The 17,362-nt window shown below is 40.1% G+C and overlaps 3 protein-coding genes across 9 annotated transcripts in view; all 3 read right to left on the bottom strand.

Annotated features, from left to right (window-relative positions):
• The window catches only part of LOC134811423 (long-chain-fatty-acid--CoA ligase 1-like), a 37,202-nt gene extending 34,942 nt beyond the window's left edge, over window positions 1-2,260 (bottom strand). For 2 of the 3 annotated variants that reach the window (XM_063818246.1, XM_063818247.1), the window contains exon 1: window positions 2,249-2,260. The gene's annotated coding sequence lies outside the window, so the exon portion shown is untranslated. The remainder of the gene's footprint in view (window positions 1-2,248) is intronic. The other variant, XM_063818248.1, reaches the window with a different exon arrangement.
• The window catches only part of LOC134811421 (uncharacterized), a 102,415-nt gene that overhangs the window by 80,989 nt on the left and 4,064 nt on the right, over window positions 1-17,362 (bottom strand). The window lies entirely within an intron of this gene.
• The window catches only part of LOC134811427 (sideroflexin-1-like), a 101,707-nt gene continuing 97,542 nt past the window's right edge, over window positions 13,198-17,362 (bottom strand). Inside the window, exons 2-8 of the mRNA XM_063818256.1 lie at window positions 15,241-15,425; window positions 14,839-15,009; window positions 14,548-14,702; window positions 14,240-14,359; window positions 13,970-14,086; window positions 13,683-13,834; window positions 13,198-13,531 (exon numbers count right to left, since the gene is read on the bottom strand). Coding sequence (XP_063674326.1) covers window positions 13,436-13,531; window positions 13,683-13,834; window positions 13,970-14,086; window positions 14,240-14,359; window positions 14,548-14,702; window positions 14,839-15,009; window positions 15,241-15,419 — 990 coding nt within the window. The 5' untranslated portion in view covers window positions 15,420-15,425 and the 3' untranslated portion in view covers window positions 13,198-13,435. The remainder of the gene's footprint in view (window positions 13,532-13,682; window positions 13,835-13,969; window positions 14,087-14,239; window positions 14,360-14,547; window positions 14,703-14,838; window positions 15,010-15,240; window positions 15,426-17,362) is intronic.

Here is a 17,362-nt window from a genome sequence, read left to right as displayed (position 1 = left end):
CTGTTTGGCCTGTCGCATCGCATAAGGTTGAAGGAGGAAGGAATATTTATGGTGTCTGTGTCAATAGTATCATTAAGATTCATCTCATTTAGGGAAAGTATGTCTAATTTATGATCTCTAATAAGTTGGGAAAGTTCATTACTTTTAGCTAAATTAAGAAGCCCTCCTTGAATGTTACAATGACCAATGCAGAGGTTGTGAAACCTATCAGCTGCATTATTAAAATTTGTCATCTTGTGAATCTTATTAATTCACAATGGAATGAATAAAAGTTGTAAAGTTGTGTTTAAACTAAAAAACAGAATAGAAGCAGGTTGTATTTGTCTGGATGTCGTACTGTAAAAATAAAACTGATGGTAGGAGTGTTATGTCAGTATTCAGCAGTATTCTAATGGTGTGCATGATACTTCAAGTGCCTTGCTAATTTAACTATGCCATAATCATTGAGATGGACATTATCCTCTCCATAACTACTAAAAAATGACGATTTTCTAAAGCCTTTCTTATCACTAAACAAGAAACGATTTGTCTCGGTTGAGAGCAGTTTTACATAGGTGTATTTTCTTTGCAGAGAAGATATACATCCATTGATATCTGTTATAACCTTGTTTCTGGAGAAACTCTCCCGAGGTAATAAGTTAACAATTTTAATATCAGCTCCAGGTGCCCACTTGTGAAGGAAAAGTACAAGTTTTTCAATACAATTGTTTGTAAAGTCAAGAGCTCTAGCATCACCAGAAAAACTATCAGGGCACAGAAGTTTAGTCCTCATGTTGCGAGGGCTGTTCAGGATAGAGTCCACGTCATTTGTACCACACATAAGTACAATGCTTTTCACATTATTGGTATTAAGAGTGTCTTTTCTTACATCTGATTGAAACCGTTCATTGATTGCATTGGCTGTGGCACCAGGGTAGCTGAATACATGTGCCTCATGTTGTTTGGACGATAGCTTTTCTCCCTCTAATTTGGAGAACATACTAGAGCTAATGTAGACACACAAAGATTTACCAGAATGTTCTATTGATCTAGTCTTAGGGGCCGAGGGTTCAGTGTTTTTAACTTGACTGGAAACATCAGACAGAGTAGATAAGGTTGCGCTGCCATCAATTAGGCGCAGAGTAATGCTTATTCTCATGGTTTTAGACTTGTCCTGGATGAGGCTGTGTTCAAAGCTGGTCTGGGATTGTCTGGTCATATTCATTATGTCACCATGGGAGAGGGTAAGGTCAGCAATATGAGCTCTAAGTTTGGATCTGAAGCTTAGGACTCTAGTAGCCCCTAAAGAGATGGTGGAGATCATGGAGCCTGGTGAAATTGACCTCTCGTCATCCGAGTGAAAGGGAATTCCTTGCTGACCATTTCTATACTTGGTAATCATAGCACTATTGAATTTTAACTTTGGGAACTGTGAGCGTAAGCGTTCTAAAATAGACTTTAGGTAGGGATTGTCTGCTACTGGCCTAGTGTTATGAAAGCCTCCATTGTAAGCGTAAGGAAAGTCCCCATAATATGCAACTGTCCTATTCTCAAACTCATGAGTATAGTGGGTTTCTATATCTAACTTGGCAGTGTCAACAAACTGAAAAACTCCTCGACTCAAATCTTGGTATGGATTGATAGAGTTGGTCACACCATTGACACCATTTACAGAGTGTTTTGGATTTTCCGAGTTGATAATTTCTGCTGAATGTTCACTGTCTTCTGCTAATTTGGATAGCTCTTGGTTTAACTCAGAAACAAGATGCGAGGATGAGCTATTACTGAGGGGAACATTGATAGAATTTTCACAGTGATCAGGTACCTGGGGCAACACAGGGATAAGTGAACCATCGCTGAGGGGAACTTTAAGTGCACTGTCACTTTCTGATAATTGTTTATAGAGAATAGAAATTTGCCGACGAAGACTATCATTCTCTCTTAATAGAGTTAAGCAATTTGAACATTTATCAGTAGGACGAGAGCCGTTACTGGGGAATTTAACAGAATTCCCTCGATATCTCAGATTGTAATCTCTTGAGCCAACTGGTATTCCAGACATAGTTTATCACAAAAAGATGCTACTGTTCGAAATTTAGTTTATGATTACAGTACCTTTGTAGCACTCCGGAGGATAAGGATAAGTGATGTCTGATAATCTTTAGGTGATAGATGGGAGTAAACTGCTTTAAAAATCGATGTCTGATAGTCCTTAGGATGTCTTTAAGATAACTTTATCATGCAACAACCATTTACATTGACATACAACCTCAATAAATGTATTCTCTTCTCCTACGGTTGAGTATAGAGGAACCATCTTTGGCGTGTATTAGGGACTTAGACCATTACAAATACCCTGCTGTAAGTTTGCAAGGTATGTGGACTAAGTGGGTCGAGAGTACTCGACTTGGAAGTGGGTGTTGAGAATTCTCAACTAAACTAGAAGATAATGATGTCCAGAAGATGAGGCAGTAGATGGAGTAGTAAAGGAGTAGTAGAGGCTGAAGGGGGAGTGATGTCATAAGGAGATGTAGGACATGAAGGGGGATGGAGGTGAAGGAGCACTATAAGTATAAGTATCAATTCTATGATAGTTCATCGATGGCGATCTGTGCTAAAGATCGGAAGGCAGTGATGCTGCCATCACTACCATCTCTTAAGATAGACCAGCATGGTTGGTCACTAGTGGAGTGCTCTTGAATGGTTTCTCTGTAGGAACAGCGGTACAGTGGACAAGAGAAGATTCGATGGTAATACTCCATATAAATGGTATACTCCATATAAATGGTATACTCCATATAAATAATAATAATATAATGGCTTTCCGATAAAACAATACAAAGAAACCAAGTGTCATGAAATAGCCATCGACGGGCAATTTTCTTTAGGCCTCTTAATAAGAGCACTTAATTGGTAGTTAAACTATGTCTCTACTACTCTGAATACAGTTGGAGACTTTGTACCACGCAAAAGAAGTCCATACACAATACAGATCTATACCACACACTATTTGAAGCTCACCATAGTTACAGGAATGACAGTTCGCGAAGCACGTCGAATTAGCTCAATTTTTTTATATAATAAAATTATTCAAACAATATACACATAATATAGCAATGACCCTATATAAAATCAACCCTTAAAGAATTCAAAAAATTCCCTTAACAATCAAAAATTACCCTTGGCCTTGTGGCTCCAAGTTAAGATCTAGACTGTTTATATCAACAATTGCAATGTTCTTTCTTGCACCCCTGTCTCCACGGAGAGAAATCACTGTTGTTCTAAGGATTTCAAAGCGAAGGCGCTTTCTGATGTATCCTACAGCGTCTGAGTACCTCTGGCCAGTGTGGTACTCCATCTTACTGGCCAGCTTCTTGACCAGTCTCTCAGCTTCACCACCCATTCCACCAGAAGTCGAGAACACTAAAGGTGTGAAGCTTCCTTTCTCCACTTCAAGAACCCTTGCATTGTAACATCGCTTTTTCTCATTTTCATGGGAAAGGTACATTGCTGGTATCGATTTGCTTGCATTGGAGGGGGCTGGGGCATGAAATACCCTTACATCAAAAAATGCCCTCTCTGAAGCATTCCAAATCGATCTTGCAGAAATGTCCAGCCTGGCTTGGTCTCCTAGGACTGTTCCCCTTGGTAATTCTAGACCATCAACTGGTAGAAGAACTGGCTCCGTCTGCACATCCTTGCATTTCACAGTTCTCATTAGTTCTGCAAAGGTGTCTCTCAGCGAGTTGTGCCGCAGTGACACATATCCACCAAGTTTGCAGATGAGCGCATGGTTTGCTGAGTATTTCTGGCCACACGTACATGTCTTAGGGCAGTCCTTTAAGTTCAGGTTGTATCTGAGAGCTATTGCATCTGAGAACTGTTGTTTATTCATCAGATATCCTTGCTCTTTTAAAGGTAGTGCTGTTAGCCAAGCACTTGCCCCTTTCTCAGCCGCTAGTTGGAACATCAACTTTGCCAGTGGTGTTGACTCGAGCTCCTGGCGTATTTCTGCTTGTTTTTGTTGATAGAAGAGATTTCGTTCAGTCGTTATCTCAATTTTCACTCCTTTACTGTGTCTCCAGTCCTCTGTGTAGTTGTCTATCTGCTTGAGAATAGCTTCTTTAAGGGGTTTTGTGGCTCTACATGAGAAATTGTACTCTCGGTCTGCCATTTCCATCATAACTGGTATACCCAATCCTCCATATCTTGGTGGTAGAGCCATTATGTTCCTTAGTTCATCAGTGCAGCTAAACAGCCTGTTAATGATAGCTGGGATAAACTCATCAGGTGTTACTTGTTCTAGAGGAGTGAGCCTATCTGCAACTCCTGGGGTAGTTCTGCACACATAGTTCCATCTTTTACTAAGCCCATACATGTATGCACTGTATGCTATTTGAGGTTCTCTTGATGCTATATCACTTAACTGTTTAAGATCACGACACCATTCTTGAACTTTTTCCTCAATGAAAGCCTCTTTTCCTTGGTCTGTTCCGATGAAGCTGCCCAGATATCGTCGACCAATGCTTGTCACATTGACATCTGGGAATAGGGTTCTTGCCTTCTCTTCGTGCTCAGGCTTGACTATCACCCATTCTTTAGAAGATTTAGGGTTGTATCCAAAGAGTGGTCCTTTAATACAGAGGTTATCCCACCACTTCCTTATTTCCTCCAGTTTTCCCCCAGCAGCAGAGTCATCAGCATACCAGATCTGAGTCACATTTCTCTCAATGTTTCCTGCATCAATCAATGGTATTGTACCACAGGCATAAAATCCCATGGCAGGTGGATCACCTTGTGTGGTCCCTTCTTCACTAAAAAGATGCTCATCTCCTCCTGCAATGAACAGTCTAGCAGGCATTCTGTAGGTGTTCATAATGTAAGTAGCAACTTCCGGACATACAATGTTCATGTTGTTGAGAGCAGCCTCTCGGTTCAGCAAGTTGAATGCATTCTCTGCATCCACTAAGATGATAGCTTCAGTTTCAGGGTCTTCAAAGCAGTCCCTTGCAGCATGGACTGCTGCTTCCACTCCTCCCTGAAGACCAGCACAAACTTGAATAGGAGCAGTTGCTCCAACCAGATCTTTCTGTAGGAGGGTCATTACTGTTTTCCCTATTATCCTTCTTAAGACTTCACCTATGCCTACTGGCCTGACTCCAGGCTTTTTATCCAGGGGGACAAGTCGACATGCTGTCAATGAGGTCAACAGCGTTGGATCCAAATTCCGGACACATAGTTTCCTTGCTATCCCTGCTATGGCATTACATAGATCCTCACACTTCTTACCAAACTGTTTAGAACACAGTAGTCTCTTCCATGCATCCGCATCCATTCCTGAAGGCCCTGCAGCACCCTGTACTCTCTTTGCTGCTTGTCTTATCGATTCCCCGTCAATACTGTCAAGTATAACCGGCTCTACCCTCTTCGCTGGTCCACTCAGACAGCTTCCCTTTGATGCAGGTGATGCCTTGGGATGCTTCTCTTTCAGCACTTTAATCACATCTGGAGTAGGTTCAAGAATCCCGGTGGCATTTTCACCAATCCACCGCATTGCTGCACTGACTTTTCCTTTCATCATGAGTCGAGTGAAGACTCTCTCAACATGGCCATGTTTATGCTTCCCCTTTCCCAATCTCCTCTGAATCTCCTGTCCTTCTCGCAGCAGCTCTTCTAGCTTACCTGCCTGCCACAAAACAAGTCTTCTCTTCAACACTTCAGTGTGTTCCTTTGCTTTGGACCTCTTTGAGGGTTTCTGCAACAGCAGTGATGGCATTATCATCAAAAGGGTCATGGTCAATGATTCCATAGCACTGCCTGATATGAAATTGTTGGCCACTTTAGTCATTTCTTCGATGAATGCTTTTCCTGCCGCCCCTGAGGGAAGCAAAAATATGTTTCTTCTCCATTTAACTATAACACCATACATTTCCTCACATTTTGTCAGAACTTCCCAACTATTCCATGGTCCTAATTTCAATCGAGATGGATCACTTACATTTTCATGATCTGGGAAACAGCACTCCTTTGCCTCTTCTACCACAGTATCAGCGTCCTTTGATGTTGTTTTTACGCAACTTGTACATAGATATTCATCATCGCTTTCACTCAGTTTCTTGTATTCTGTTTTACTGATCTTCAAGCAATTCCTATGATGCCATGAGTGACATCTTTCGCACAGCAAGCCATCGTCATACTCAGTCACTTTAAGATCGCATATTGGACAAGTCTCGGTAAGTGTCCTCAAATCCTTGATTGCTTGAGAGACAGTTTTATTTGTTTCTTCTGGGTCTGTACATTGATCTGGATTAGTAAGCCTACTAGAATCGGTATTTTTGTTCTCAACTGATTTAGATCTGGTTTTCATCATTTCCAACCCAAAAACGGGGACCACCACTGTTTTCCGAGTCGATTACCAGCAGGAGCTGTAGCTTACCGCTGACAGTCCCTACTGGATGCGGGTCTCCTTAACAGTAGTGGATCCGAATTTGGGATCTGATGGAGTAATCTCGACACCAGAGGGTTTTACAGAATATTTCGTTTTACAGAATATATCGTGACTTAGCTCAATTTAAAAACATTGTTTGTACTAAATATTTTAATAAACAATTAAAATTTTTCTAGTTGTCAAAAAAAACTTTGAACTGGTGAATGGTGATACCCGCATATTAACAAGTATGAAGTACGTTTTATATAACAATATATTAATTGACGATGTCAACTTTCTTCAATGAGAAGCATGCAAGAATCAGGCAAAGTCCTTAAACTAAGATGTATATGGTAATTTTACAAAATGTTCCATAAGTTCACCCCGTAAAATATTTATTTGAAGTTAAAATATTTATTTGTATATCGTTTGTAGTGCACTCAATTATGATACCTGGGGACCTCCGGCTATCATGTTCATAAACATATAGAATAAGGATTTGGCAGAATAGAGATTAGGCGGAATGACAGGCTGAGCGCGGCCCAGTAATCAATTATGCTTCTCGCTAGATCGGCGAGATGCGCTATTTAATACTGCATACTGTGCCGCACCGAGCTGCGATGAATTGACATCGTCAATTAACATATCGTCGATGATCGATTTAACGGGTGTAATGACACTTATAACGGGTGATACTCGTAAAATATTTGTTCCAAACTCGGCGCGCGTCCTGGTATGTTATAAACCTACAATGACACTTTATTAAAATATTTGTCAAAACCGTCGACGAGTTGGCGCGCTCGTTTTGGTTATAAAAGCCTGGGTCCAGGTAAATTATATTAATTCTTCCTTATATATAAGGAAGAATTAATATAATTTACCGTATACGGTCATATCACCTGATTCACGATGTCAATCCTTAGCAGCACGGTAAGGCCCAGTGGTGCATCCCAATACAACCATATTGTAAGTTTATAACCTACCAGGACGCGGTATAATTTGAAACAAGTATTTTACAAGTATCACTTGTCATACGTCGTATGACCCGCCGCGCACGGCTCCCCCCTGCCGCGCACGGCTCCCCCTGTATCGTCGAAGCGACCGTGGGGGTCACCACGTGATACAAAGTATCACCCGTTAACAATCGATTATCATATCACGTGATCGAGACAGTTTTTCGCCAATATCTTGCGGCGCGGCTTGCCAGGGGAGCATAATTTTAACCCATTTGTCTTTGGGGAGTAATTCGGAATCAGCGTCCAAAAATACATCAATTTAAATATTGGTTTTAAGTTTCAACAGGGGCCCTTTTCGAATAATATCGAAGATTGACTGTAAATAAAGTGATTTGGAACAAATATCACCCGTTAAAATATTATTTATGATTAGCAACACTCTTTGTTTTGTAACACGTCGTGACCCCCACGGTCGTTTCACTATGACACTATAGTATCGTTCAATTTATCGTTCTTACGATACAGGGCGGGGAGCCGCGCACTCTTGCGCGGCGGGTCATACAACGTATGACATACTTTTTCCAAGTCATACGTCTTCACCTTGACCATTGTTAATGGTCTGGCCCGACGCGCGCTACTTCGTTGCACTTGCCGCGCCGTCGGGCCATTTCGAGAAGAAAGCGGCGCGCGCTACTTCGAAGAAATTTAGACGAATAACATCCGTCAAGTCTTTACCTAACTATGTCACATGCGCTTTCGCGCCGCTGCGGCCGCGCTTGTTTCACTGCATGAAGCTTAAGGGCTCTGGATAGAGCAATCATACGTCATGTAATCATACATAATATTACTTGTATGGTGTATTATAAAGTAACTGTACTAGACTGATAACAGCATAATCATATAATATATTATAATACACAATACAGGTAACGATAGTAGTTGCACATTGCATATTACTGGGCCGCGCTCAGCCTGTCATTCCGCCAAATCTTTATTAACATAATTACCTGAGGACCCCAGGCTTTAATGTTGGTAAACAACCGAATATAATAGAGATTAGGCGGAATGACAGGCTGAGCGCGGCCCAGTAATAACATAATAGCCTGGGGTCCTCAGGTAAATTGCATAATCAATAATAGCTGAGTATATTATCAATTATTATAATTATTATATAGTGCAGTGAGCGCGCCAACATTCAATACCTTACAAGAAATATTTATAACGTACGAAATGTGGCGGTTTTCTGAAAATTTCGCCATATTTTCGGACCGCCAAAATTTCGGTCGTCGTAATAGAATCTGTCGCATTATCTTTTAGCTTATTTCAATGACTGTGCCTTCACTGCTTTATTTTGTTTTTAAAAAGTAATATCAAGTAAAATAATAAAAATAAATTCTGGCATCTTTAGTCATGGATCTGACGACATTCCCGTCTATATAACTTCCGCCCCGGGGTTTGAGACTTGGAATACCTCAAGGGACCCATTAGAAACAAATTTGGCTTGGGTAGAAATTTTGGCTATGGTGCAGTTTTGCGCAATCGACCACGCCCTTTTTTGGCGCTTTTGCAACTTTAGAATCAAAATAACTCCGCTTCTAATTGGAATTAGAAGCTCAGCTTGGCTTTAAAGTTGTTCAGAATCATCTTATTTAGGGGGGTAGAGCATAATTTTAAAGTCAACAGACATCAGGTTGTTGAGTTATGTGACCACACCCTTATTTACCCTCGCGAGTCGTGATTTTCACACTAAATACGAGATATCTCGGCTTCTGATTGAGCTACGTGCTCATCCTGGGCATTAAAATTTTCAGAATCATCACATTGAGTAGGGTAGACCACAATTTCAAAGTCCTCAGATGTCAGGTTGTCGAGTTATTAGGCCCCAACCTGTTTTTACGCTCTCGCGGGTAGCGATTGCAGCGCTTAAAATCAAAATAACTCAGCTTCCAATTGAAGTTAGGAGCAAAACTCGGGCAGCAAAATGTTCACAATCATCACATTGAGTGGGGTAGAACGTAGTTTCAAAGTCCTCAGACGTCAGGTTGTTGAGTTATTAGGCCCCACCCAAATGTTTATGCTCTCGCGAGTCCCGATTCGACGCTTAAAATTAACAATACTCTGCTTCTGATTAGAGTTAGGAACTAAACTTAGGCATAAAAATGTTCAGAATCATCATATTGAGTGGGGTAGAACGTAGTTTCAAAGTCCTCAGACATCAGGTTGTTGAGTTATTAGGCCCACACCATAGTATTTACGCTCTCGCGAGTCGCGAGTGGACACTTAAAATCAAAATAACTCTGCTTCTGATTAGAGTTAGGAACTAAACGTGGGCATAAAAATGTTCAAAATTATCATATTAAATGGGGTAGAACGTGGTTTTAAAGTCTTCAGGCGTCAGGTTGTTGAGTTATTAGGCGGAACCCTATTTTTACGCTCTCGCGAGTGGACACTTAAAATCAAAATAACTCGGCTTCTGATTAGATTTAGGAACAAAAGTTGGGCATGGAAATGATCAGAATTATCATATTAAGTGGGGTAGAACGTGGTTTCAAAGTCTTCAGACGTCAGGTTGTTGAGTTATTAGGCAGAACCCTATTTTTACGCTCTCGCGAGTCGCGAGTCGACACTTAAAATCAAAATAACTCGGCTCCTGATTAGAGTTAGGAACAAAAGTTGGGCATGTAAATGTTCAAAATTATCATATTAAGTGGGGTAGAACGTGGTTTCAAAGTTTTCAGACGTCAGGTTGTTGAGTTATTAGGCGGAACCCTATTTTTATGCTCTCGGGAGTCGCGAGTCGACACTTAAAATCAAAATAACTCGGCTCCTGATTAGAGTTAGGAATTAACCTTGGGCATAGAAATGTCCAGAATTATCATATTAAATGGGGTAGAGTGCGGTTTTAAAGTTTTCAGACGACGTATTTCAATTATTATTAACAAATGTATTGAGTTCTATGTTTATATTTATGATCTCAAATATTGTGTTCCATGTTTCTATTTATGATGTCAAATATTGATTTCTAATGCTTCTATTTATGATCTCAAATATCGAGTTCTATGTTTCTATTTATTATCTCAAATATCGAGTTCTAATGCTTCTATTTATGATCTCATGTATTGAGTTCTATGTTTCTATTTATGATCTCAAATATTGAGTTCTAATACTTCTATTTATGATCTCATGTATTGAGTTCTATTTTTCTATTTATGTTTGACGAACTTACGTCGACCTTAATTACATTATTTATCGTATAAGGTGACCTATAAGGCTTATAGGTCACCTTATACGATAAATAATGTGTTTTTCTTGTTCCTGGCCAAGATGAATTGCTCACAACTGCAATGGTAAAAGTAGTTTGAAAATTAAATTAATAACCAGAAAAAGTAAGTTTCGCCCAGAGCAAACAGTGAATACTCTCTAAATCCCGTACAACCACACTCTTTCCCACTCAATGTGATAATTCTGACCATTTTTATGTCCACGTTCAGTTCCTAACTCCAATCAGAAGCCGAGTTATTTTGATTTTAAGTGTCGACTCGCGACTCGCGAGAGCATAAAAATAGGGTTCCGTCTAATAACTCAACAACCTGACGTCTGAAGACTTTGAAACCACGTTCTACCCCACTTAATGTGATAATTCTGAACATTTCCATGCCCAAGTTTTGTTCCTAACTCCAATCAGAAGCCGAGTTATTTTCATTTTAAGTGTCGACTCGTGACTCGCGAGAGCATAAAAATAGGGTTCCGCCTAATAACTCAACAACCTGACTTACTGGGCCGCGCTCAGCCTGTCATTCCGCCAAATCTATATATTATGTTAATGAACATAATAGCCTGGGGTCCTCAGGTAACAACCTGACGTCTGAAGACTTTGAAACCACGTTCTACCCCACTTAATATGATAATTCTGAACATTTCCATGCCCAACTTTTGTTCCTAACTCTAATCAGGAGCCGAGTTATTTTGATTTTAAATGTCGACTCGCGACTCGCGAGAGCGTAAAAATAGGGTTCCGCCTAATAACTCAACAACCTGACGTCTGAAGACTTTGAAACCACGTTTTACCCCACTTAATATGATAATTCTGATCATTTCCATGCCCAACTTTTGTTCCTAACTCTAATCAGAAGCAGAGTTATTTTGATTTTAAGTGTCCACTCGCGAGAGCGTAAAAATAGGGTTCCGCCTAATAACTCAACAACCTGACGCCTGAAGACTTTGAAACCACGTTCTACCCCATTTAATATGATAATTCTGAACATTTTTATGCCCAAGTTTAGTTCCTAACTCTAATCAGAAGCAGAGTTATTTTGATTTTAAGTGTCCACTCGCGACTCGCGAGAGCGTAAATACTATGGTGTGGGCCTAATAACTCAACAACCTGATGTCTGAGGACTTTGAAACTACGTTCTACCCCACTCAATATGATGATTCTGAACATTTTTATGCCCAAGTTTAGTTCCTAACTCTAATCAGAAGCAGAGTTATTTTGATTTTAAGCGTCGAATCGGGACTCGCGAGAGCGTAAACATTTGGGTGGGGCCTAATAACTCAACAACCTGACGTCTGAGGACTTTGAAACTACGTTCTACCCCACTTAATGTGATGATTGTGAACATTTTGCTGCCCCAGTTTTGCTCCTAACTTCAATTGGAAGCTGAGTTATTTTGATTTTAAGCGCTGCAATCGCTACCCGCGAGAGCGTAAAAACAGGTTGTGGCCTAATAACTCGACAACCTGACATCTGAGGACTTTGAAATTGTGGTCTACCCTACTCAATGTGATGATTCTGAAAATTTTAATGCCCAGGATGAGCACGTAGCTCAATCAGAAGCCGAGATATCTCGTATTTAGTGTGAAAATCACGACTCGCGAGGGTAAATAAGGGTGTGGTCACATAACTCAACAACCTGATGTCTGTTGACTTTAAAATTATGCTCTACCCCCCTAAATAAGATGCTTCTGAACAACTTTAAAGCCAAGCTGAGCTTCTAATTCCAATTAGAAGCGGAGTTATTTTGATTCTAAAGTTGCAAAAGCGCCAAAAAAGGGCGTGGTCGATTGCGCAAAACTGCACCATAGCCAAAATTTCTACCCAAGCCAAATTTGTTTCTAATGGGTCCCTTGAGGTATTCCAAGTCTCAAACCCCGGGGCGGAAGTTATATAGACGGGAATGTCGTCAGATCCATGACTACTTGGGACAAATTATCACAACACCAATGACGAATTGAATGTCAAGCAATACAGTTTAAATTTGCATTAAAATACATGTATGTGCTAACATGAAAGTCTTACAGTCTTAATACAGATTAAGTTTGAACATGATTTTACCGAATTTCAGAAATTTCTTTACTGCTTACTGTCACAAAAAATGATGAAAAATACCCTTATTTTCTGTGACGTCCGAAATTTGACGGTTTTTGTTCAATTTCGCCATATTTTCGGACCGCCAAAATTTCGGTCGTCGCAAATTAGGCCGCCATAAATATGTCTTGTAAGGTATATCATTCATATTTAATTGGTGCGCGCAAACAAACAGCTCTAACAGTAAAACTTTATATAGCCCGACGTCACTTAGAGTTCGCGCTTTCAGATTCTTTTAATGCCGCAACTCTGTTTTTAGCGACTATCACCATTATACATTGACAATTCACAATACTACAATCGAAATCGTATGAGATGTTCTTTCTAATCATTCATATCAAATTTTTGAAATCAGAAAACACTGATGGAAAGATTGTAATTTTATGACAATTTCGACCGCACTTCGACGGCATGCTTGATGCTTGTAAGTATTATTAAGAAGATGCCGAACAAGATAAAAGCACATCTAATAAACCAGTTACCATAGAAATAATCATATCCAATATGATACCATGGTTAGAAATCCTTAAAACTTATAAACTTATAAACATATCGCTTCATAAAAACAATCAATTTTCAATAATTTTTGAAAGTGAGCAATAAAAATATTAGAGTATCATACAAGAGAATAAAAAACTCGTCTAATAAAAACTCTCCTAAACAAATGTCCCAAAATAATAAATTATACACCGGCTGTTACATCAATCAAAGTCCTTTATTATAATAAACAGTCTTCAAGCTACTATCCTTAGCTAAAATAGCTTTCTTAAGATCGTCTTCTAAATCGTCCACAGCAATACTCTGAAAATATAGCACTGGCTTATAGACTGAATCCTTATAAAACAAGAGCTGTTTATTCATAACAATTATGGGTTGTCAGTGTAACCCCAAATCGCTGTAATTACTGCTGTTCAGAAAAAACGAAACACATTTGCTGCACCCAATGACCAACCTGTACTTGAGCGAAGAGTGAACAACCTACAGGAACGGCAATCAAAAGGAAACTCCCCACCAGTAGAGTCTGGAGCACACAATTCTTCCATTTTGAGAGCGCCTTTATAGCCGGCTTCTTCTCCAACTGTTCCATTATTATAGGCGTCATCACTGGGTGGGGACACGAGGTCAGATTAGTATATATGATAAAAACAAACTGCACTATTATTCTATACGTCTGTTGCTCCAATTACAATTATGACTAATATCATATACTTATTATGACTTGTAAAACTCTAAACTTACACATTCCCGGAGCAGCAATACAGATCCTTGAGAATGTAGTTGACACAATGGACCGCTGAGCTGCGGTAACACTTTGTCCCAACTTGTTACCTTCAGCGTCCACTATCACTACTCCTTCTAAACAAAGAGACAATGTTAATTGCAAGAGCAACAATATAAAAACATACTCAGGCCCCCAATGATAATGACAATGTTTTAAACGGGTGCTATGTGTTTCTTTAAATTCTAGTTTAATCGTTACAATACACTCTCTTTGGAGTAGAACGGTACCTTTAAGTTCCTGAGATCTCATACAAGGAATGTTAACCATGTTAGCTACAGCCACAGCAATGAAGGGAACAAAACGTCCAACTATTGGAGGTGCTCGAGGAGCTAGAGTCTTGTTTAGACCTGAAAAATTTGGGGAATTGGAATCCTACAATAATTATGGATTCCTGCAATATTGGAGACATCTCTGGTACATTTTGGATCGTTAGATTTAAATAAACAAAATCAAGCGAACTTAAAACATTATAAGCAAGTTAAGGAATGGACGATGGCATGTTTTCAAAATATCATAATATGCAGAAATAACGAACCAATAGAAGCTCCAGTAGCTAGAGATGTAGCTGCGAAGTAAGCAGACAGTATGACACTGTTTGGAAGCGGCTTGTCTCCACTACGGTTAGTAAAGTTGACTAGAGCATTAAACGACTGATTCAACCACTGCCCTAGAAACACTTCCAACGGGCTCCTGAAATAAATTTATTCGGATGAAAAAACTATTTTCAGGACGGCGTGATCATCGCCATATTCACCATTCAAACAGTCGAGACTTGATAAACACAGGTACTTGATTTAACACTCAGCAGTAAACTAAGCCTACTTACTTGTAGAAAGCCATGAGAATACCAGTAATTACCATACCACCTGGAACCTGGAAACTCATTCTGCCGATAACATTCTGCTTGTCTCCTGTTTCCGGGTGGAAGGCACTCTCGTACAGGTACTTAGCACTCCATAGAGCCTCCACCCCTCCTACTGGCATTGTACCGTCAGATCTGTGAGGGGTTTTAGTCAATTTATTAACATATTATTATTATTAAAGTAACCCGTCTAAGCTGGTTACTGGATTACCGGATGAAGTGGTTGCTCACTGAATGGTATCCAATTTGAGATTGAAAACTTGATGCTAAAAGTTGAGTTGATGACTCAATATAGAAAGACAGTATGACATGATCGGTTAGTGGGATTATGGAACATTAAACACACTTGTATATTATAAAACATACTTGTATTGTTTCACAATATCCTGAGCTTCATCAAGTTTCTTATTGCCCTTTAAACAGTTAGTAGGATCTGTAAGCTTAAAGAAGTGGCGGAATCTAGTATAGAAGGTCAGATCTCCCCATCGTGATTTCGTTATATCGACATCAGAATCGGGTAATATCCGGACATCTGAATCCATCATCGGACTAGAAAGATATGTTGGTTCAAATTACTAACAAATGTATTGGGTGATCTGGTAATCAAGTTTAGTGTGTATACTTTTTCAAGGTTGCAGCAATACAGAATGCTTGATAGATACTAAGTAACAAGATGTAAAGATAAATTAGGAAGAAAGGGTCCATTAAACAAGTTTGAAATTTATTTCAAGATAATGTGGTATCAAAATGTATTTATAAATATGTTTATAAATATAATACTGTACAGTTCTGTAGAATGAACAATTCTGAATAAGTTACGAATAAATAATTCAATACTGTGGTGCTTATGCATAAGCAAACGTCTGATAAAACGGTAAAATGTATAGATCTGTAAATGTTATGTGCTGAATACCGTGTCCTGTCAAACATATCAAGATTGAATTAAAAACATTTTAGAAATGAGATTTAAAAGAGTCATGTGTACTCGTGTTATCACCTCAATTAATGTTCATTGTTCATATAAACCAACATGACTGAAGCACTTGGTTGTCAGAAGGATTCAATGGTTTTCCTTTTAGGGAGGAATGCAACAATAGTTGTCACAGTATAAATAAATATATTTAAATGAAAAAGTCTCTCTTTCAAAAACTATCATCAGATTTATCAGACTTGGTGACACTTTCCTCGCCAGAAAACTCATAGTCCTCTAGCTGTAGTCCCATAAAGGGTGGAGGAGAAGGACTGCCCACTCTCCCATCATCTCCATCTGGTAGAGGGGTGACAAGTTCCAGGGTCTCCAAATGTTCCAAACTTTGCGTTCTGGGCCGGGGGCTAGGGGTTGGCAGAGAAACTCTTCTCGGAGCTGGTGGTAAGGTTCGTGAAGGTCCCGCTTCAAGATCAGATCTTTGGAGATTGCCCTCGTCCCTTAAGGGTGATACCATTTCCTCAGGTATAGTGTCATCTTGAGGGTGGAATAAGGCGTATCCCGGACTCCTAGTCGCGTTTACTCGCTGTTCTAGCAGCTCTCTGATGTCTGGATCCTTGACAAGTTGCAGGAAGTCAGTTGCTCTGGGGGAGAGAGGCCACTCACCCTCACTTAATGGTCCTGTAAACACCTGCTGAGTTATCTCTCTTGGCAACATACCTGGCAGTATCTCCCCGGCTGAAATAGGGTGATCTGTTGTCTCTGTGTAAGACATCGTGGTGGATGATGCTGACGAGTCTTCAGGCTCGACTGTTGGAGGGATGTCTATATTTTCTGATAAGGCTGTCAGTTCGAGCGGATGTTGAGAAATGACTGAATGATTCGTGACATCTAGAGGGTGCTGCGATATTAGAGAATCATCTAAAACTGGGTCCTGTACAGTGTTTAGGGGGGTGAATGGTCCGAGAGCAGACCTTTTTGTAGTACCCTCCAAAGACAGGGTGTTGTCCTGCTGTAATGATGTCAAATCTGGAGTGAAAACAGTTACAGGATCCACAAACTCGTCAGTTAAATCAAGTGGTACCTGTTCCAGCGTATCATTGAAATACGTAGGTGGTTGTTTCTTCACCATAACTTTAGCTGATTGAGGGACACCTTCAGGTAGAGCAGGTGACTTGGTGTGATCACTAACGGAGACAACCTCGGGGCTGAGAGGAGGAGTGAAGACTGGAGACCTAAGTGGAGACATGTACGACACTTCAGAGATATGGGAGAGTGATGCGGAAGGTTCCTCTGTCTCAGTGAAACTGGGGGTTACAGCTGGGGATAAGGAGGACTTGCTGGAGGAGGATGATGAAGATGATTCAAATGATTCATCGTATGTTGGTTTACTGTCATTTCCTGGATATGTCTGCTGCTCAGGAGAAGCTGGTTTCGGAGGTTTCTCTTCAGTGATACAATGTGATATCCTCTCCTCGACCTGCTCTTTAATAATCTCAGACATCAACCCGTGCAACTGATCAGGAGACAGTCCCAAACCGAGATCTGAGATCGCTTTCATCA

This window comes from Bolinopsis microptera, chromosome 2 (genome assembly GCF_026151205.1).
Source record: "Bolinopsis microptera isolate Bmic1 chromosome 2, MBARI_Bmic_1.0, whole genome shotgun sequence".
NCBI classification, from domain to species: Eukaryota; Metazoa; Ctenophora; class Tentaculata; order Lobata; family Bolinopsidae; genus Bolinopsis; species Bolinopsis microptera.
Note: the sequence above shows the minus strand (reverse complement) of the source record. Positions and strands in the feature narration are given on the sequence as shown.